The 22,598-nt window shown below is 34.5% G+C and overlaps 1 protein-coding gene across 4 annotated transcripts in view; it reads left to right on the forward strand.

Annotated features, from left to right (window-relative positions):
• HAPLN1 (hyaluronan and proteoglycan link protein 1) overlaps nucleotides 1-22,536 on the forward strand; it is a 95,455-nt gene extending 72,919 nt beyond the window's left edge. For all 4 annotated transcript variants that reach the window (XM_074202380.1, XM_074202377.1, XM_074202376.1 and 1 more), the window contains exons 3-5: nucleotides 3,290-3,661; nucleotides 16,194-16,496; nucleotides 20,727-22,536. In XM_074202380.1, the coding sequence (XP_074058481.1) occupies nucleotides 3,290-3,661; nucleotides 16,194-16,496; nucleotides 20,727-21,016 (965 nt within the window). In that variant the 3' untranslated portion in view covers nucleotides 21,017-22,536. The remainder of the gene's footprint in view (nucleotides 1-3,289; nucleotides 3,662-16,193; nucleotides 16,497-20,726) is intronic.
• Nucleotides 22,537-22,598: the final 62 nt, after the last annotated feature.

Raw genomic sequence — 22,598 nt, forward strand, 5'->3', positions numbered from 1 at the left:
TTGATTCTAAATTGGATGATTAAAAAAAAGAAAATTATAAAATTAGCCCTTCTATCACTTGGTCTCATGCTTATATTCAGTCCCTTGCACAAGTAGGAAATATTTCCTAGCTCTTTCTGAGAATAGAAAGGTTTCTGAACTGGTAACCAGTTTGTATTGAATAGGATTTTGTCCCAGAGAACTGACATCTTAGCAATAGGACACCTTGAATTATTTCTTCTCCACACCAGCTGGTATTCCCACTTTTTCCCTTTTGGTATACCACCAACCTAGACCACAGCATTATGCAGCTGCCCTCAGGACAGCCATATGTAATCCTACCAGGAGACACAGGAAGTTTGGTTGTCTCAACAATAGAAAGTGGAGAAGAGGACTACCTTTCCCAAAGCACTATTATCATAACATCACTTTGCTGGGGCCCACCTTCTTTTTAATTTCTACAGTGGTGAGAAATTAATCCCATATAACTGTAACAATATTCAGATTATCTTCTACATAGCCACTACTCATATTTGATTTTGCCTCATGTGAAAGTGTTGTCAGGGCAAAGAAAATATAATTGCTTTTAGCAGAAGTACAATAAAGAGGTAGGTGAAGGAGAAATATAAAGAATGAAAAAAAAAGAGAAGTTCAAAGAGAAGGTGGAATCCAAGTAAACTATGGGAATCCAAGTAAACTATGAAGATTATCTAGCTTTAGGATTATATGATTCTAGTCATGTACTGAATGAAAGACTGTTGAATCTGGAGTCAACAAACCTAGGTTCAAACTCTGGCTTTACCACTTGCTACTCATGTAACCTTGATCAAAGACCACTTAGCTTGACTGGGACTCAGTTTCCTTATTTGCAAGAGCAAAGGGTTGGACTAAATGACCTCAAAGATCCTTTCCATATCTTAGAATCTGATCCCTTTATCTGAATGTGCATTGGGCTCTAAGAAAAAAAAATGACTGTTAATATATGAGATGGAGCATTGGAATTTGTTTTTTTCATGTTTGCTCTGCCTGGTATTGGAATAATATTACACCTAGTATATAGAAATGCCTTTCATTTTTTTTAGATAAGTTACAGGTATAGAATTAAATATCCTTACTTCAAGAACTCTGTGAAAAAAACAATGACTGCTACTTTCTAGTGTTTCTAGTTTCTTAAACGAGTCACTGCTAAGCATTCCTCAAGAGCTCTAATGACTTTAGACAGCAAGGACATGGCAGCCCTGGCTGAAAGTGAGCCTTATGGACTTTGGAAAGCTTTGCTCAAACAAAAGAAGAATGAGTACAGAATTTCCTATACAAATTTCTCATCTGCATACCTTTTGCATCCTCAAGGGGCCTTCTCAAGGTCAAAGCATAAAGCACATTCTCTAGTGCAGCTCACCAGGGGGAAATCCCAGGCCAGGCCAAGATCTGAAAACAGCAGCCACTGCCTCTCCAGAAAAATTGCAGAAATGCCCACGTTGCAACCTGGAGAGTTGTAAGTCTCTTTTGAAGGCAGATAAGACCTTGAACAAAGGATACATGTATGAAAACAAGGGGAACTGAAACCTAGAAGATGACAGAGATTAGATGACTAGAAAATAGCAACACCCTGAAGATTAAAGATTAGAGGGAATAAAAGAGTAGATCAATAAACTCAGAAACCCAGACTTGAGTTTAGTTTTGCCTATAATTTATCCTCAAAATTTTTAAATATTTGGTCCAAACCATTCCTCTAAAATAGATCACTGAGATGGATACTTTGCATTTCTGTGCAAAGAGATGTATGTTGCTAAAAAATTTATCTCCAGTGGTATATGTCTCACAAAGCTATGAAAGTTTATACCTGATAGTGACTGTGATGTGATGGTTAAGACTTTGAATTGTTAGGTCAGCACAGCATTATGAAAACAAGTCTTGACATTTAACACTTTTGCTAGATATCTCACAAAATTATACTAGAGATTCTGTTTAGATGAAAAATGATCAGCTTACATTTCTTGAATATTTCTTGGTTACTTTTAACAGTTACTTAGCCCTGAACTGAAGTTACCTAAACTGCTGATCCAACTTCTTTGTGATATCTCTTCCATTTTTAATATTGAAAATTTAAGAAAACAATTGGCAAAATGAATTGACTATATAATTTGCAAGTTCTATAATTTTAGAATCTTGTGTTATTTTATCCTTAATGTCTGAGATTCCTTAAACTTATTAAGTAAACATTAGCTATTTATATATCCAATTTTTCCATGAGAAAAGGAGTCTCATGAAATATATATATATATATATATACATATATATATATATATATATATATATATACTTCTTTGTGCTTTATTTATGCTATGGAAGTATAAGGTAAACCTGTGTGCTAGTTGCAAGAAAGAAAAAGTTGAAAAAATGCACAGTCCTTGTCCTCAAGATGCATATAGTCTTATCTTATGCATGTAACACAAGTATAGAATACTCATAAATAAGGGTATAATCCCCTCCTCATTCCACTTCATCTCCCTCTTAAAGGGGGCAAGGGAAGAACAAAGAAAGGGCTCGTGTTTTGGTGCCTGTTGATTTTCTTAAGTGTTTATTTTATTTTATTTAAAGCAATGAGGTTAAGTGACTTGCCCAAGGACACACAGCTAGGTAATTATTAACTGTCTTAGGCCATATTTGAACTCAGGTACTCCTGACTCCAGGGCCAGTGCTGAAGTCATTGTACCACTTAGCTGCCCCCCTAACCCCCATTAATTTTCTTAAGTCTAAAACATGGCTCCCAAGCCTTTACTGATGAGAGAGGAAATAAACCAAGTCAAATAGTAGGGAAGGGTGACTCAGAAAAACAAGTGGACCAGGGTGAGGACAATGTACAAAAATTGAGAAGCAAGAACCCTGGTGCAGAACCCTGGACATTTAGTTGAAGGATCTAAAATCTAATTTTGACTCTGCTCTTGATTGACTTTATGACCTTAAGCAATCACTTCACTTCTCTAGGATTCAGTTTCCTTATCTTTAAATTGAGGAGGTTGGACATCAAGGATTCCTTTGAGCTTTGCACATATGAACCAAAGATACTGTAGACTAATAAACTAGTAAACTGCATGAAGGAAAGCACCATGTATTATCTAAACATTTTATCTTCTTCAATGGACAGTGTGCAATGGTTGAAATGAATTGAATGAGTAACTATAGCCTACAATTTAGAGTATGATCATTCAAACTTGTCTTTTGTTTAGTATTTGTCTTGCAAAATTTTATTTAATAAAAGTTAAACAATGAATTAATGAGGTACTTTTGTTTTTCCATTTAATAACAGCAGAGAATGGCCCCCGTCTACTTGTGGAAGCAGAGCAGGCAAAAGTCTTCTCACACCGGGGTGGCAATGTCACACTGCCATGTAAATTTTACCGTGATCCCTCAACAATTGGCTCTGGAACCCACAAAATCCGTGTCAAGTGGACCAAGCTCACTTCAGATTACCTCAAGGAAATAGATGTTTTTGTTTCCATGGGATATCACAAGAAAACCTATGGCAGCTACCAGGGGAGAGTATTTTTGAATAGAGGCAGCGACAATGATGCCTCCCTTGTAATCACGGATATCACCCTGGAGGACTATGGGAGATACAAATGTGAGGTGATTGAAGGATTAGAAGATGACACAGCAGTTGTAGCCTTGGATCTACAAGGTAGGTGACTACCTAGTCTGTTAAAGACTGGAATGCTAATAAGCCAGCAATTTCCTTTTCTTCCATATAATAATGACTAGCCATTGCCATGGTGATAACATCTAACCCTGAAGTCCTTGCTTAGCATGGGTTCTTATTTTTCAGTCAGCCTATAATTCCATTTTTTTCAAGTTTGAAATGTGCGCACAATTGATGTGCACATAATGGAGGCTATTTGTAATGAGAAGAAACGTGCAATGGAATTGAATTAGCAATATTCAGAATCAGCTTCATGTTATTTTAAAATTTAAATCCCATTTCATGGTTATTGAGAAATTCAGATTGGATACTCTTTAAGCAAGATCCTAAAATTAACTCTGAGTCTCAGAATAATGGCACTTTTTTTTAGCAAACATCTGCTAATATAAATGCATGTTAATTTTATTCTATGAAATTATTGTGGAAATAATTTAACAATTGCATAGCCTTTGAATTTATTCTGACCTTTTTAAAAAAGAAATAATTTTTTAAAAAACTAGCCCAGAATCTTTTTAACTATGAATACCCACTACTTGAAATATTTTTATTTATTTTAGCAATAAATGGCAAAATAATAAGAGCAATAATTTGGGCTACAGTTTAGAATATCTTCAATATCACATTTGACCCATAAACATTCTGATGTCCATTTGGACAAAAAGAGACAAGCAAAACAATTGTATAATTTGTCTACCAGCAGGACATTGAAGGCTTTTGGTCTCATTTATTGAGTTCCTTTGCAATTTGTAGATTCTTTTAGTGATACATATATATATATATATATATATATATATATATATATATATATATATATATATATACGTGTGTGTGTGCGTGTGTATTTATAAAAGGTACAACCAAATCACAGAATTTTTAAATTAGAAGGGAACTTAGCAATTATAAAGTACAACCTACCTACACACTTATCTTTTTGTCCCTCTTCGACTCTGTTATAGAAATGCTTGGCTTATTTAAGTACAGAATAAAATTTTAAAAAATACCATTGCAGAGCTAACTGAAATGGGGGTGGGGAGAGAGAGAGAGAGAAAGGAAGAATTGTAGAAAGAAAGAAAGGTGGAAATAAAGGAGGGAAGGAAGAAAAGGAAGGAAGGAAGGAAGGAAGGAAGGAAGGAAGGAAGGAAGGAAGGAAGGAAGGAAGGAAGGAAGGAAGGAAGGAAGGAAGGAAGAGCTAGTTAAAAGGGAAAGGGAAACTCTGGTAGTCCCTTTCATATATGGATGGTTCAAAATGTTAGATTTTTTTTTCTCCCTAAAAATCAAGCCTAAAGTGGAATCTGCAATTTCTACTTTTGTTCCTGATTCTGCTCTCTGGAATCACACTAAACAAGGCCAATTCTTCTCCCACAACAACCTTGCATCCCTCTTCCTCATCTACCACCTAACCTTCCCTTCTCCAGATTAAACATCCCCAAATTCTTTAATTAATTATCTGATAACAAGAATCTAAGGTTCTTTGCTATCATTGATCCTCTGGACACTCTCCAGAGTATGCTAGAAATAGTTTACCTAGCACAGTCTTTGATAAATTATCTCATGTTAATTTTCTGGAACAGAGATATAAAGCAGATGAAGATGTAAGAATATGTTCAAACATCAATGAGAACACAGCAAACCAGATTTCATTTGACTAAAGAAGAATAATAGAATATTACTTCTCTATTCCTATGAAATCTATTCCTTTTAAGACTGCCTAAGATTACATTGACTATTTAGGTTGCCATATCCCAGAGGAGCTGGGGGGTAACAGGGTGATGCAATGAATAGAGTCCCAGGACTGACAGCTTCCTGTGTTCAAATCTGATTTCAGCTTCTTACCAGTTGTGTAACCCTAGATAAATTACTTCACACTTTTGTCTCAGTTTCCTTATCTGTAAAATTAATTGGAGAAGGAAATGACAAACCACTCCAGTATATCTGCCAAGAAAACACAAAATGAGGTCATAGAGAGTCAGACACACCTGAAAATGAATTGCCAACTACAAACCCTACCTAAATTTGTGCCAACCTAATTTTTTTTCAAATGAACTCTTGTCTCCCTGTGCTTCCCCTATCTTAATTTTGTGAAGTCAGTAACCCAAGTCTAAAACTTTTTATTTATCTCTACTAGATCATGTTATTAATTTCATCCCAATTTTCTGACCTGGCAGGATATTTTTTGGATTTATACTCTGTCATCTATTATTTTAGTTTTGTTGTTCAGCCATTTCAGTCATGCCTGATTCTCCATGATCCCATTTGGGGTTTTCTTGCAAGGATATTGAAGTGGTATGTCATTTCCTTCTTCAACTCATTTTAAAGATGAGGACATTTGAGGCAAACATGATGAAGTGATTTGCCCTAGTTCACATAGCTAGTAAGTGTTTGAGGTGAGATTTAAACTCAAGAAGATGAGTCTTCCTGACTCCAGGTCCAACATTCTTTCCTCTCTAACTTTATATCATATAGGAAAAACTAGTAATGAATGGCAGTCAGATCTAGTAAATAGTGAACTGATTAGCTCAGAAAGAAAAGATTCAGGTTCTACCTCCAAAATACATCCTGGTTGTGTGACCCTGGAGATGTCATTGTGCAACTCAGTACCCCAAGGAGGTGATAATCCCTATTATTTATCCTCGTATATTCCTTAATTCTCTAATTTCCTCCTTCAACATGTACAAAAATAATGTTTTCATCATTGATTTGTTTCTATATTACTTTGCTTTTTATCTCATACTAAATTCTTAGTTCCCGATTACATGTAATCTACTTTTCTTAGCTATTGCTTATTTTTTGTTTATTTTGTTTTGGGGTTGTTTTTGAATCCTGAGAAATCCCCATTTATACTTACTTAGCTCTCCATATGTTTGTATTTGAAAGATGCATGTGGGGATTAATAGTTGGCTTAGTTAAAAGAATTTCATGAAAATGGAGACCATTTACTTATGTATTCATCCATTCAACAGGTATTTATCAAACAACTATGTGTTCATCATTGTGATGAGTACTGTGAAGGATGAAAAAACTTAAGAAAATGGTTTATCCCCTTAAGGAGTTTAGGATCCAGTTGGGAGATAAGATTAAGAAGAAGTGAAATATAATATTTCATCATAATAGTTTATGATAAAAAATAATTAAAATGTTTTTAATTACACAGAACAGAGAATAATTACTAGAAGTTTTCAGAAAAGGGATGAGATCAGTATAGACTAGAATATTTAAAGATTTCATAGAAGAGATAAATATTGAGTTAGGCCCTAAATGAAAAATAAAATTTAAATAGGTGAAAGGGAGATGATAGGGAAGATTTTCTAGTAGAAGTGATCAGCATAAACAGTCTCAAAGGATGAGGAGAAAAGTGTGTTCCACAGAGAGTGAAGAAACTTCTCTGGGTTTTAGCAGATGATCCATGCTGGATAACCATGGCAGTCAAGTTTAAAGGGAAGGAAAAGAAGACCAGCATTTATTAAGAACCTACTGTTTCCAGGCACTTTCTAAACTCTTTACAAATATCCTGTTTGACTTTCATAACAACCCTGTATTGTTGTTCAATCATTTTTCAGTCACATCTGACTCCTTGGGACCTCATTTAGGGTTTTTTGACAAGGATACTAGAGTGGTTTACCTTTTCCTTTTCCACTAGATTAAGGAAAACAGGTTCAGTGACTTACCCAGAGTCACAAAGCTAGTAAGTGCTTGAAGCTGCATTTGAACTCAGGTCTTCATAACTCCAGGCATGGTTCTCTATCTACTGAGTAACCTAGCTGCCCCAGCAACCCTGTGAGGAAGGTGCTATCATTATCCCTGTTTTGTAATTTAGTAAACATAATCAAATAGAAATTAAGTAACTTGCCTGGGGTTACATAGCTAGTCAAGTACCTGAGGTCAAATTTGAACTCGTATCTTCCTGACACAGACTTAGCACTCTGTCTCATAATATACATCCTGGTTGTGTGACCTTGGAGATGTCATTATGCAACTCAGTACTCCAAGGAGGTAATAATCCCTATTATTTCTCAGAAATCAGTAATCACAAAGAAATTTAATTTTCTGGAAGCTTGAAATCAAAATGAACAGTTCTGAATCCCATTAATATTAGGAAGTCACTAGAGGTTTCAATTAACATCTTGGGATTATCACATAGAGGAGAAATCTCTAGAAATGGACACCATCAGAGTTTTTTGGCACTTTCTTCCTAATTCAGATATTTATGCTGTGATTTAATCTATGAAAAGGGTATACCATCTCAATTAATCCTCACAATGATCCTGTGAGGTAAATACCACAGATATATTGGTTTTATAGAGAAAGGAAACTTAAATAAATAACTATACTACCTCTCTGAAAACTAGGGGAGAAAAGTAAACACTTATTTCTTATTTCTGACCAGTATTCAGCCTAGCATTGAGTACCTTCATTAAGTATGTCATGATATGACAGTAGTCAGCTCTCATTCAGGTGACACACGCTCTTGTTCTGGGATAGAAATATATGTCATTATATCATTCTGTCTGTCTTAATTAAATACAAGATATCAACAATATCCAGAAGTTTCACCACCATTATGACAGAAAAGAAATGAATGCCTATTTTTCTACCTGGTTTTCAGAGAGGTAATAGTGTGATTTTTGTTGCTATTGTTATTTTAACTTAACTTCTCTTTAGATGCTTTTTTGTAAAACTGAGATCTGTAGTATTTACCTCACAGGGTCATTATAAGGATCAAATGAGATGATGTATACTCTTTGCATCGTTTATATCACTACATAAACATCAGAATTAGCAAGAGAGAGCCAAAAACTTCGATGGTGTTCATCCCTAGAAATTTCTGCTCCATGTGCCAATCCTGAGATGTCAATCAAAACCTGTAGTGATTTTCTATTGTGAAGCATCCTAAATCCAGAATGGGCTGAATTATTTCATTAGATTATGTGGAAACTGCCATCAAGAAATGACTACCTTGCCAGTTCATTATTTCCTAGGGTATTTCTTTGCTATTGTATAGAGCTATCTCTAAGCTAACTTTACCTCTTTCCAAATTCTTTTACTGAGTAGAGGTAGTTAGATACAGCTATATTAGACTGAGATTTGAAAAGCAATATAAAAAAGGTGAGTATGGGTAGAATAGAAAGAATCATTATCAGTGTCAATAGAAATAATGCAGGCCAACTAGAATGTATAGAATTGAATGATTGTGGAAAGATATATGGAAATGAGAGAAATTATTATTTTAAATCATATTAATAACACTGTTAATAAGTATGCAGGCTTTTAATTTCCTTTTCAGGAACCAGTTCTTGAAGGACATTCAGCCCATCTGAGAAGGGTATGGCTAGAAAGAAGATTGTCTTAATCCTCAGGCTACATGCTCCCTGATTTTGGGCAGACCACAGAAAACTAGGAGACCTTATTTCTATTTGAAATATAAACAGAATCTAAGAGATTAACCTGAGAGATTAAACCCATGTCCTTGCACTCCTCCACTGCAGTTTAGGGTGACCCCCATCTCACAAAGGGAAAAAAAACAACCAGAATGGTCTAATTGGAATTGGATTCCCCTAACCACATGACTAAAGGTGGCTGATTCTTATGATCAAATCATGTTCTCAGCAGGAGCAACTGAAGACTTTTAGCCCTCCTGCCCATTTAAATATCCACCTAGGTTGATATCACCTCTTTTAGTATTTCATTTGATGCAGGAAACAGTGTCTTGTAGTGGTGCACAATTTCTCAGCTAATTTAAAATGTTCAGTGAAATGCTTTTGATTATATTTTGACCTCTAAGTAGAGTGGAAAGTACAGTGATTTCTCCTGTCAGGGATATTTCCTTTAAAAAAAAATTAAAGCATTCATTTTTTTCCATTAGATGTCTCTTTACTAAGAGAAACCACTGACCATAAATTTCTTGATTATTAGCTAACCTAATTAATAAACTGATCATTAATTACCCAGAACTCATCTCAAGTGGTAGATTTTCACAAGTGTGACTTCCCCTTAGTATTTATGCTTTCATTATACCAATTACATCAATATTTCAACATGTTTATTGAGAAATTACTATGTATTTAACACTGTGCTAAGTGTTTAGGGATATAAATTGTTATGTAATATATACCATGTGGTTCCTGTCCTCAGAAGGTTTATACCCTCTTTCCTTCTAGCAATGCTACCTTTCTTGGGTCATTAAGACCCACTAGAATTTTCCATTAGTGCACAAAAGCCCCTTCCCCTTATCTATTTGGTGAAATTTCTCAAGTGATTAGTTTTAAGTTTAAGTTACAGGTAGTGAGGTTAAAGTTTACCAGGAGTAGCAAATTGGTTTTTGATAATTTTCAGAACATGCTACACTGTTTAAGATAGTTATTGAACAAATATTCTCCTTCTCCCTCCCTAAGACTCCCCAACATAAAACATCTTTAAAACACATAATTTTGATATTGGTCTAGGTTCAGAAGTTCTGAGCTTTTTTGTGTTATAGATCTGATGATGTGCTAGGATCAGTTGGAACCAGTTCATGAAAGCCAATTGTTAAATTTTCAGTGTAAGCATTTATGTCTCAGAAATCAGTAATCACAAAGAAATTGGTACTTAATTTGTTATTTTTTGATTTCTAGAATTAATAAAGTGATAGAGAAAATGGTTTTAAAATACAGAATAAAACTGCGTGTGTGTGTGTTGCTTTTCCTTCAAAGAGCTAATTTTTAAACATTTATCAGTCCAAGAATACACAGGGTCCCTTTGACAGTCTGGTGAAACCTGTGACCCCTTGTCAGGATAATGATTTTAAATGCACACAATATAATATGTAGGATTTTAAAGAAAATTAATTATATTGAAATAGAATATCAATTTTGACAAGTTTCTGGAGCCCAAGTTGATAACACCCTCTTTTAGTATTTCATCTGATGCAGCCAATTTAGTGTCTTGTAGTTGTGCACAATTTCTCAGCTAATTTAAAATGTTCAGTGAAATGCTTTTGATTATATTTTGACCTCTAAGTAGAGTGGAAAAATGACTCAGATGCTGTTTGGGAAAAAAGGCATACACCCTTCTTCCCAGACCTAAAAATCTGGCTTTTCTGTTCCCCTCACCCTTTTCTCCTCTGTTTTGCCAGTTGAAAGAAACCATCCATGCCATAATTAAGCTACAGGTAATTACAAGATTTTCCTCAGGAAGGCTTCTGCCTAGATAGTGGTAGATGCTGATATCTGAGAAAGTGAACTGGCAAAGAGCCAAATGTATGTAATTCTAGGAATACCCCAGTCAGTAAGGAACAGCTGATCCCTACAATGTGTTCACCAAATGTGGGTCGACCAGTGTGGGTGTTGGCTTAAGAAGTTAACCCTTGCTTTGCTGAAATTCCTTCCTTTCATTATAGAATTCAAGTAGAAATTAAAACTCCCCTTCAAAGAATCATTAAATAATCACAGTGAACAGATTATTGAAATGCCCTAGGTATAAAAAATACATATCTAAATCCATAATTTATTTTTCCTTTATACCTTTCACAAATTTAGCGTGACATGATGTAAAGTTTTTAAAACTGAAGAAGAAATAGAGTAAATCAAATTTGACATTATAAGAATCAGATTTCAGTATAATTTAGATAAGGGCTGCATCCAAATTCTCTTCATTTTTTTCCTTCATAGATTCAACAATTAATTGTCTACTTTGTAGGCAGCATGATACAAGGCACTGAGAGAGTTAGAGAAAAATAAGACAGAGTCCCTGCCTTAAAACAATTATAATCTAGTAGGGAAGATAAGGGAAACAGATTAGGTGGCTTTGAGGATAGGGTACTGAGTTTGCATACAGAAAAACCTGAATTCAAATTCAGCTTCAGACAACTAACTGTGTGACCTTGGGCAAATCACTTAAACTGTCTCATTCCATTAGAGAAGGCAATGGTAAAACGTTCCAGAATCCTTACCCAAGCAAGCTTCAGGGTTAATATGATGCACCGGGTCACAAAGACTAGGATATGATTGAACAACCAAAAAAGGGGAGCTGAGACAAGTACAAAAATAACTATAATAGGGCGGCTAGGTGGCACAGCGGATAAAGCACCGGCCCTGGAGTCAGGAGTACCTGGGTTCAAATCCGGTCTCAGACACTTAATAATTACCTAGCTGTGTGGCCTTGGGCAAGCCACTTAACCCCATTTGCCTTGAAAAAACTAAAAAAAAAATGACTATAATATAAAAGGATATGTATATGGGTGTGCATTCAGGGAATATTGTTTATTTTTAAGGAGAATATTTATTAGATACTACATTTCTATTCATTAAAAAATATCGCTTCTTGGCCTTTTGGCTAAGATCAAGTGTATTCATTAAAAAATAAAAACTAAGTTCTATTTTTAGATAACAATACATATATCTTTAAAATTACATCTTAGAAATACAAATTTTATAAATATCAATTTTTACTGACATTAATGTGTGTTTGGGCATACCTGGTGTACTTTGTACATATGAATAGGAAGTTCTGGTAATAGTACTAGGAGAACTCATAGGAAGAAGAATACCTTTCTGACTTGGGCAATCAAACAAGATTGCTTGGCAAGGAGAACATGGAAGTTGAACCTTTACACCATTAATTTAACCATTAAAGGGTGAATAAAATATGAGAAGTTGATGATGACATGAGAATGGGGCCAGGCACTGACAATGGCACAAAGAAAAGTATAATATAGGTGTTTGGTTTTACATGATCCATATCAGCAGAGAGACCAAGAAATTGTCCTCAGAGAAACTAAACCAAAATGTGTTTTCCAGACATTATGAAAGGGTTTTTTTTTTAATTACTGTCACATCCATTTTGAGATATTATTATTCCTGGGCCTGATGGAGAGTAGGAGTTGGACCAAACAGTTCTCCAAGCTTCTCTGAGATGTTCCTTTACAGTACTCAAGGTCAAAGAATTTTCTATATGAACTAATTCTTTTTCTTTCCTTTGAGTCACTCTTTAGATAGTGTTCCAAAAGCTGTTAGGAGAATGATGAGAAATAGGGTCAGATAAGTAACACTAAAGGATAGGGGAAAAGGCTAACTAGAGAGTTGGTGTTCTGGGTACCTGAATTCTGGAACTGAGTCAATATTAGACTGAACAATCTTCCATCTTTACCTCTACTCCTCTCAACAAGGGGTCAGTGAGAAAACCAGGAGAGAGTCTCTTTTTTTCTTCTCTTGGCTGAAATTCAGCTTTCAGATTACATGGCCAAGAACAGAGGGTGAGATCAGTAAGAAATCTTGGATCTGAATCAGCTGGATGAAGCTGCCAATTAGATTGCCCTAGAGGGATAGATGTGACTTGCAAGCCTCCAAGAAGAGGCCTTGGTCAACGCTATTAAGATTTCTTTCATATTCTTCCAGGATTCGCTCTTTAAAATGTGTGTGTGTGTGTGTGTGTGTGTGTGTGTGTGTGTGTGTAATTTTGCATTTGTACTAGTTGTGCCTTTGATAAGTCTGCATTAGCCTTTTTTTGAAAGATTTTGTTTTGAATTTTACAATTTTTCCCCTAATCTTGCTTCCCTCCCCCCTCCCCCCACAGGCTGTTAGTCTTTGCATTCTTTCCATGGTATGCATTGATCTAAGTTGAATATGATGAGAGAGAAATCGTATCCTTAAGGAAGAAACATAAAATATGAGATATAGCAAAATTACATAATAAGATAACTTTTTTTAAATCAAAGGTAATAGTCTTTGGTCTTTGTTCAAATTCCACAATTCTTTCTCAGGATACAGATGGCATTCTCTGTCACAAATACCCCATGCATTAGTCTTTAAAAACATGGGTTTTTCTTATAAAATAGCTTATGTGATACACTAACAAAATATTATCAACAGAATAAGTTAACACAGACTATATGTTCAAAAACACCTTCAATTATTTTGGGGTGTAGGGTAAAGATATAATCTTAATTCCTTAAAGGCATAAAGTAAAAATTTAAGTTAAATTTTAGGAGATCTTTTGCTCCCTTTTCCTTTCATTGGCCATCATGAACCTTGTGATTTTCCAAACTTTTCTCCACATCCTTCATCATATATCCCATTCTCAAAAGAACTTGCTCTCAAGTAAACAAATGGGATATAGTAAGGAAAAATTGAAAAGATTCTGCTCAGGAGTCACAGGAACTGAGTTCAAATCCCACTTCTAAAACTTATACAAATATAACCTCGAACAGGTCACTTAATCTTCCCAAGCCTCAGTTTCCTCATCTGAAAAAATTGGGGGTAGAATTGGAGTAATCATCTATCTATGATCTATGCTGTCAACAGCTTAATGTGATGACTCACCTGAGAATTGTACCCAAATGGATGAACCAGAATGACCTTTCAAGATTCCATAACAGAGAAGACTGTAAGGAAAATAATTTTTTCATGATTTTGAGGTGTTCAGGGATAGTTTTCCACAATTTCTGTGCACTCATAAACTTGAGTTCCTAGTTAAAAATCATTTAGTCAATTCTCTGCTCTTAAAATTTATGTTAATAATATAATTAAAATTATATCTTCCATCCTTACATCTATATCTGGTCAAGAGTCTCTTGTGGGTTTAAAGTAAGAAAATTCATTTTAGTAGTTCTGTAAAGAAAGCATTGCATTTAATGTATTTCTTTGACCCATAAATCAGATGACAGGGCTTTTCTACTTCAAAATGCTTATTATGTCACAACTCACTAGATCATGAACTGCAAGTAAAAAGATTGCATGTTCAAAACAATCTTGGTTATTTAAGTAAAGAAAATGAAACATCTTTAATGGCTTCTGAAAGTTATTACTCCATTGAACTCAAAGTCAGGGGCCAAGGAAGAGTCATGATATTCTGGTAAGGAAAAGAAACTGTGTCCATTGAAATACTTTATAGACCAGTTGATCAGGGCTTAGAATGTGCAAGGTAACCTTTGGAAAACTGTGGTAGTTGACTGCAATATTTTTTTCTTGAAAAAGAAAAGAAATAGGGGTGGCTAGGTGGCGTAGTGGATAAAGCACTGGCCTTGGAGTCAGGAGTACCTGGATTCAAATCCGGTCTCATACACTTAATAATTACCTAGCTGTGTGGCCTTGGGCAAGCCACTTAAACCCCATTTGCCTTGCAAAAATCTAAAAAAATAAATAAAAAAAGAACCACTGCAGTGGTTATTTGAATAATAAGAAAAAATGTGTACCCTCAATGAGAATAGAAATATTAAAATATCTCCTACTGGGGGGGAAAAACAACAAATGAAAACTTAAAGACTGAACTAGAAGTGTATCCGATATAATGTAAAGTTTGATGAATATTTAGTATCTATGTATTTGTAGGTGTGTTTGCATGTTTCACACCTGAACTCCTATGAAAAAAATGTCAATCATTTTTTAAAAAAACAGACACATCAGTGATGTTTGTTCATGTTATTGAAGGATTCACCACCATAGGATTCCATTCATAGGAAGTTATATCCTACTTCCTTTTCTCTATAAACTCCCTTCTATAAATGTCCAAAGAGTTTGTGGACCTGTGATCACTGAGTGTGATTCTTTAAAAAACAAGAGAAAAGTACAACTTTTCATGAATATTATTGTATAAAAGGAGATATATGCCCTTAAGTGAATACTTTAGCAAACTCCTTGATATATGAAGCAATCTGAAAAATGATGCTTTTCTGAGAAGCATTGCCAAGAAGGGCATTATGAAATAAAGTTAAACACTTTCTCTGCAAAGGGATCCTCCCACCTTTCCCCACCCCTATTCTTTCAGGAATGATGTTGGGCATTGGCTTTTGCCCAGGTGCAGAGTGTTAAAGAGAGGTCTTTCACATACTTAACAAGTAATTATCAAGGGATAAGCTCAATAAGAGTATTTCTTTAAATGTAGAAATGGGGTATTTTTGAAGTTAGTAATATGCAATTGAGGTATTTTCTTATTTATTTTTAAATTACATATGATCAGATCCAAAATTTAGAGTTTGAAAAGTCCATAGTCATCATCTAATCCAAAGCCTTCATTTTACAGGAGAAGAAACTTAGGTCCAGAAAGTCACCCCGGTCTCACAGATAGCTTGAGTGATACCTCAAGACCAAACAAGTAATATAATCAGACCCTAGGACCACTAACTACAAATGTATTGTGATTTTTGACTGTACCAAAGGAGATATTTCTTGAGTTCCAATACTGGATATGTAAGGAATTGGCTGGGCAACCAGAAGCTTCATCATTCTTTTTTTTTAAGATCTCAATTTGCTCAACTGCACAAAGATGGGTTGGACCACACATAGCTGAGTCATCATCAGTAAGAGTTGTCTGGTTCTTGAGTTAAACAAAGTCATTGGCTTAAGAAACAAATCATTTGAAGATCTCTAAATAATCAATTTAGAGTTAATTTAGCCCGGGGGACTGAAGAACTACTTGTCAAAGAGAATGGACTTTAAGATGACCATGATTGATTGCTCAATCTGATAGCAACTTGAAATCTGTATTTTTTAATCCCTCTCTGGTAATTCTGATTAACAATTTTTTTCCCATCTCATTTGGACAGGTGTGGTCTTCCCTTACTTTCCACGACTGGGACGCTACAATCTCAATTTCCATGAGGCCCGTCAGGCTTGTCTGGACCAGGACTCTGTGATTGCCTCTTTTGACCAACTCTACGATGCTTGGAGAGGAGGGCTGGACTGGTGTAATGCTGGCTGGCTTAGTGATGGATCTGTGCAGTATCCTATAACTAAACCTAGAGAACCCTGTGGAGGGAAAAACACAGTGCCTGGTGTCAGAAATTATGGATTTTGGGATAAGGATAAAAGCAGATATGATGTATTCTGTTTTACATCCAACTTCAATGGTAAGAGTCTATACCATTAATAATTACACAGTTCTTTAAGGTTTCAAAGCATCTTATAAACATCTAATTTTATCCTTATAACACTGAGGGAGGTATTATTTTTTCTCCCAGTTTATAGATGAGGAAACTAAGACCAAGAGATTAAGTGATTTACCCAGTCACATGCTAATAAGTATCTGACTTTAGAGTTTAACTCAGATCTCCTTAATTCCAGGTCCATACTTTACTTTGTCTACTGGGCAATGTGCCTGCCTATTTATACCTTAACTATAATTATTGTAGAAGATGAACAGTAGCAAGGTGTAGGAGAGAACGATAGAATCTCAGAGACAGGAAGATCTAAGTTCATTTGCAGAGGGCAAATCTCTCCATGCCTCAGGTAACTCTAAAGTTAAGTTGCAGAAAAGGTGGTAGAGGGAATTTCCTTATATCAATGAAATCAAAGAAGCTGTCAAAACATTTATATAATTACATTATTATCATGTTAATATAGTAATATTTATGTATATATATACTCACATGTATATATATATATATATATATTAATGTATATGTATGAATCTATATACACATGCACTCCTATATAAGAAGCATTGGATTTAAAAATATGAGAATTTGAGTTCAACTCCCACCTGATCTATTTTCCCTGGATGTTTTACACCCAATATGTAAGATGTAGCTGGGGAATTTGATTATATGATTTCAAAAGTCTCATTCAGTTGTAAATCTTAAGGGGGTCATTAGTTTTTAATCCCCAAGATATCTGGCAAATATTGCATTGTACATTTCCTCCATAGAACCATAATTTAAAATACTGAGTAAATACTGAGTAAATAAAATATTGAGCAAATATAGTCAAGAGAATCTGGTTTGACTCTCCAATCATGCACTTGTTAAAATGATGTGAGAATAACTTGGGACAAGTAATATATTAAAATTTATTGACCTATGAAATTAATTTAATAACTTTTTACATATTGGAAGAAAGGACAATATTTCTCCCTTTTGCTGAAATCTCTTATTTTTCACAATCTGTCAATGAGTGCACAAGATTTTAAAACATATTCTTCAATATTTTATCTTATAAAACCACACTTTTGTCATTGCATACTGAGAACCTTTAAAGAAAATTTCATTTCTTTTAAAGTTTACCTTTAATTTTATATATCTATATATATATATGTATATATACATATATATCCTTTCTGTTTACAGTGGGATTTAAATCATGTAAAATGGCTATTGAATTATATCTCTTGTGACATGTCATGGTATAAGATCATGATAACTTGTTTCATCTCCAATTAGAAATTTCTGTAATTCTGAAACAAATTTGATTCTCAATATATCAAAATATTCATTATTCTATAATCCACTAGTAATAATCCCTCCCCCTGCAATTTTTTAACAGTCTAGTGAAGATATCTAAATATTATAGGCTCATCAGGACTTTTGACAATGATTATATAACTGAATTAATAAGTGAGTTTTATCATAAAAATAATCTTCCCCCATCTTTAGTAATAGAATCTTTGAATTATCTTGCCCATGATATTGTTTTCTTCCTAGTAAAGATTAACACTTGTTTGTTTGTTTTTAACATATCTTGCTGTTCTTCCAACCTCAGGAAGCCTTCTTCTTGTAGAAAAATCAATAGCAACTCATGTAGCTGCTATGTCTCCCTGAAAGTCTTTGCAGCATTAATTTATCATTTATTGGCATTGTTTTATTTCTTTTGTTTACAATCAAATTTCTCTTTGGACTGTTGTACCACTGATCCTGTTTCACTGTAAACTTGAATGGTTCTTGAAACACATGCCTTCCTTACACTGATATCAACTACAAGTTCACTAATAGTAACTATTTAGTGCTCTTTAAAAGCTACAATTTTTTTCTTTCTTTTTTTTAAAGTTTTTTCAAGGCAATGGGCTTGCCCAAGGCCATACAACTAGGTAATTATTAAGTGTCTGAGACTGGATTTGAACTCAGGTACTCATGACTCCAGGGCCGGTGCTCTATCCACTGTGCCACCTGACCACCCCCTAAAAGCTACAATTTTTCAATTTCCTTAGAGTAATAACCATTTATAAAAGGGGGAGAGAATAATGGAAAAGCACAATGAAACATATCAATGGCAAAAAAAAAAAATCCCCACAGAATACTGCCAGAAAACAAACTCTTAGTGGAAAAACCAGTTTAATATGGTTTCATTTTGTCAAGATCAGATGTACTAAATCAAATCAGTGTAAGTAACCCCTGGATCTCAGCTTCCTCATTTATAATATATACAGGATAAGACTAGATCACTTTTTTATTAGATCACTATTGATGCCACTTCTAGCCCCCAAGACTATGATCAATTCAATTCAATAAACAAATATTAAGCTTCTATTACAGGGTCAGAGTGGTACGGTAGATAGAACAAATGCTATAAGTCACCTAACCCTGTCTAAATTCTTCATCTGTTAAATGGGGACATACTGGAGAAGAAAATGACAAACTGCACCAGTAACTTCACCAAGAAAACTCCATGGGCAAAGTCAATGGAGTCACATAGAGTTGCATGTTACTGCACAACAACATTCCAGGCTCTATGCTAAACACTAGAGATATAAATAAGAAAAAGAGAGTCCCTGTCAGAAAAGAGCTTATAATCTAATTAATTTTGAAAAGTAGAAAATTTATTTTCCTAACACAAGGAAAATTAAAGGGAAAAATTATCTTGATATGATCAATATATGATTCAGCCAAAGGTATACAGAGACAGAAAGGCTGGTGTTTGAGACAGCATTGTTGACAATCTAGGTAATACCATCTGTGTACAAATTCCAACACATTATCTGAGCGACCATAGACAAATCATTTAACTTCTCAAATTGTCTTCTATAAAATTGTGCCATTGATATTTACCTTCCTTGTGAGGTCACTACAAGTAAAGTGCCTTGTCAAACTTACACTATTATAGAAATATAATTTGTTTTTTGTATAACTACCAGATCACATTTTAGTTCCATTATTTGTATTAATTTTCATTTAGGCAATGAAAAGGCAGGAAGTAGGCAGAAAAAATGGCAAGGTTCAGGTGATTCAACAAATTCAATAAATACACTTATTGAACAATTTTAATAAAGCATTGTACTAATGATAGAAACCTCCCTCATAATTATCAATTATTCATTCAACAATCATTTATTAAAATTCTATTAATCATCTATCTACATACTCCATTCCACCAAAATCTTACTATAACAGTCTCAAAGTAGAAACATCTATTTGAATCAACTCACACTTAAATCTTTTAGATGTTGGGATAAAATTCAGTATTAAGTCCCTTTGTCTTCTGATTCAAGCAAAAAAAATAATAAAACTATTCTGTCTGTGATTAAAGTCATGTCATATTTTATTCATAAAATGTCCTAGAAATTTAATATTATTCAATAAGTATATCATCAAATTCTTGTTATTAAAAAGAAAGAAAGAAGTGGTAATTAGTTATCAGGGTTTTCTTAAAGGGCTTCAAACGAATTGAAAAAGAAGAATCAGGCATTTTATTGTGAATAAAATGAATTGGCATTTACATTCTGAGCACTTGTTATTGGTTGCAAGTTAACTTCCTGTGTTTTTGTATTTTCTTACACGGTCTCTTTAAATCTTTATTTTTGCTCTGTATTCTTAGGATGAGAATAATCTCTTTTTGATACCTGTAATGAAAAGACCTGGGGAGCTTTTGATTTTATTTCAATGAACTTTTAGGGGAAGAATGTGTTTGATCCTTTTTCATATTCAAATTTTGCCTCCTGGAAAGTTGTGCTGAAGTTCAATCTTGCTATAGCTTCAAATTTAAATAGATCTCGTACTTAGCATGTACCACAGCCTCTCCAGTGCCCAATAATGGTTCTTTTAGTCACTAATTAACTAGTTGAAACTTCATCTGTCATTTGCATTTGCTCTTAAAAGGGCACATCTGAACACACATTTGGCAGGACAGGAAAAAAGAAACTTATTAATGGAAAGCCACCTGGGGGTAGTACAATTAGCTCGCTTATTCAGTGTTCCAGAGCCATCCTGGCCAATACAGTTTCTCCCTTCATCTTCATTAAAAAAAAAAAAACCACTTCATTTAAGGAACACTTCCATTTCTTGCCTTCACTTCTATTTATAACATGATATAACTTCTCAGTCACTGTCCAATTACTGAATAACTCATCGATTTCCTTCCTCCTTCCACAGGTCGGTTTTACTACCTGATCCACCCCACCAAGCTGACCTACGATGAAGCGGTGCAGGCTTGTCTCAATGATGGTGCTCAGATAGCTAAAGTGGGCCAGATGTTTGCTGCCTGGAAACTCCTGGGATACGACCGATGCGATGCAGGCTGGCTGGCCGACGGCAGCGTCCGTTATCCCATCTCCCGGCCTAGGAGACGCTGCAGCCCCACAGAAGCAGCCGTGCGCTTCGCGGGCTTCCCGGATAAAAAACACAAGCTCTACGGGGTCTACTGCTTCAGAGCATACAACTGAGTGCACCCTAGAGCACCACCATTTTAAAGTCATTCAGAACATGTGAAAGATTTCTTTTCAATATGAACTCATGCAATTTACCAAAACTGTGATAACCCTTTTTTACTTACTGTAAAAAGTCATTTTCATAAAAAAAATCCAATACATTAATTTGTTTTTGTAAAACTATCATTCAATATATATTATAAATTAATATAATTTTAATGGAAGCTCTATATAAAGAAGCTTTAGAGCCAAACTGTTTAAGCTAAATCATCCCAACCAAATATGCTTTCAGGAATGGGGCATGCAATAGCTTGAGGATTACTAGGACTAACTAAATTAAGGTATTGTAAGGCTACTCAAAGTAGCAGCTTACACAAGCACAAATTTTCCACCTTTGTACAGTTTTGAAATGCACTACAAGAAACCAATCAGATCTGCAGATGTGAAGCCCAGTCAACTTTTCATACCTGGGTCTCTGTGAGGTGGCAAAACAAAACAATTTCACAAGGGAACAAATAGACACTTTTCTAAAAGTCAGTATTTAGAAGACTAATAGACAAATTTTTGTTTTACTATTTTAAATCTCACCTTTCTGATGGAGAACATTGCATAGCAACTGAGCACAGCTAGTTCCCGTAAACCTTTGTTTCTATCATGGGAGAAATGTTGAGGAGTGGATGATAGTCAAAGAATGAACCCTCTTTTCTTCAAACTCAAATTAAGAATGCCTGAGAAGAGTTCTATTATCTTTTGAGTAGCTTTACTGGATTGTCTTTAAATTCCAAGGGCCGTTTGCAAAGAAGCATTTACTGTCTTTATCTACTCAGGGCAGTTACATAAATAAACTGCTGGACAGGAAAAAAAATGTAAAATTTAGCAGCTCAATTTTATATAAACTATAAAATGGTATAGTCTTTAAGAGATTACTAAACTATTTAATGTTTCTTCCTTAGTAATATTTCATGGGGGAAAATATTTAAAAGCTGTAAGGGGGGGAAAAACTGCTAACACCTGTATTTCAAAAGAATTAAGTTTGCCCAGATATCCAAGGGACTTGGTTTTAGTGGAGAAAACCAAAACTTTACTTGGGGTCCATATTTTTTAAAAAAAGGAAAAAGTAGAAATACAAATTTCCTAAATTGAAAATATAACTTATTATGTCACTTCCCTTGACTAATCAACATCAAGTTTAATGAAATGCTGAAGTCAATCAAGAAATCTTCAGGGCTTTAAATGAGATGTTATCTCTGGGTTGGGAGAAAGATTTTTATATATTCACAGTCTCAATCGAAACAGAACCTAAAATTCTGTCCCTTCTCCCTTTTATTTTATTTTTTGAAGAGCATTGAAAATCCACAGGGACCAATATTTGTATTTAAGTTACATTTAAGTTTCCCATTGTTTCCATAACTAGTTCTGATAAATGGGATTTATTTAATAGTGTGATCCAAGTATGCCACAGATGGTATGTTTTCATAAATGTTTTCATGTAGATTCTTTCCCATGGCCATGAGTAAATAAACCTATTTCCTGAACTGATTGTGGTTGCATTTTAAAGCTCTGTAATAATTCCAATAAATTTATTCTATGAATGTAG

This window comes from Macrotis lagotis, chromosome X (assembly GCF_037893015.1).
Source record: "Macrotis lagotis isolate mMagLag1 chromosome X, bilby.v1.9.chrom.fasta, whole genome shotgun sequence".
Lineage (NCBI taxonomy): Eukaryota > Metazoa > Chordata > Mammalia > Peramelemorphia > Peramelidae > Macrotis > Macrotis lagotis.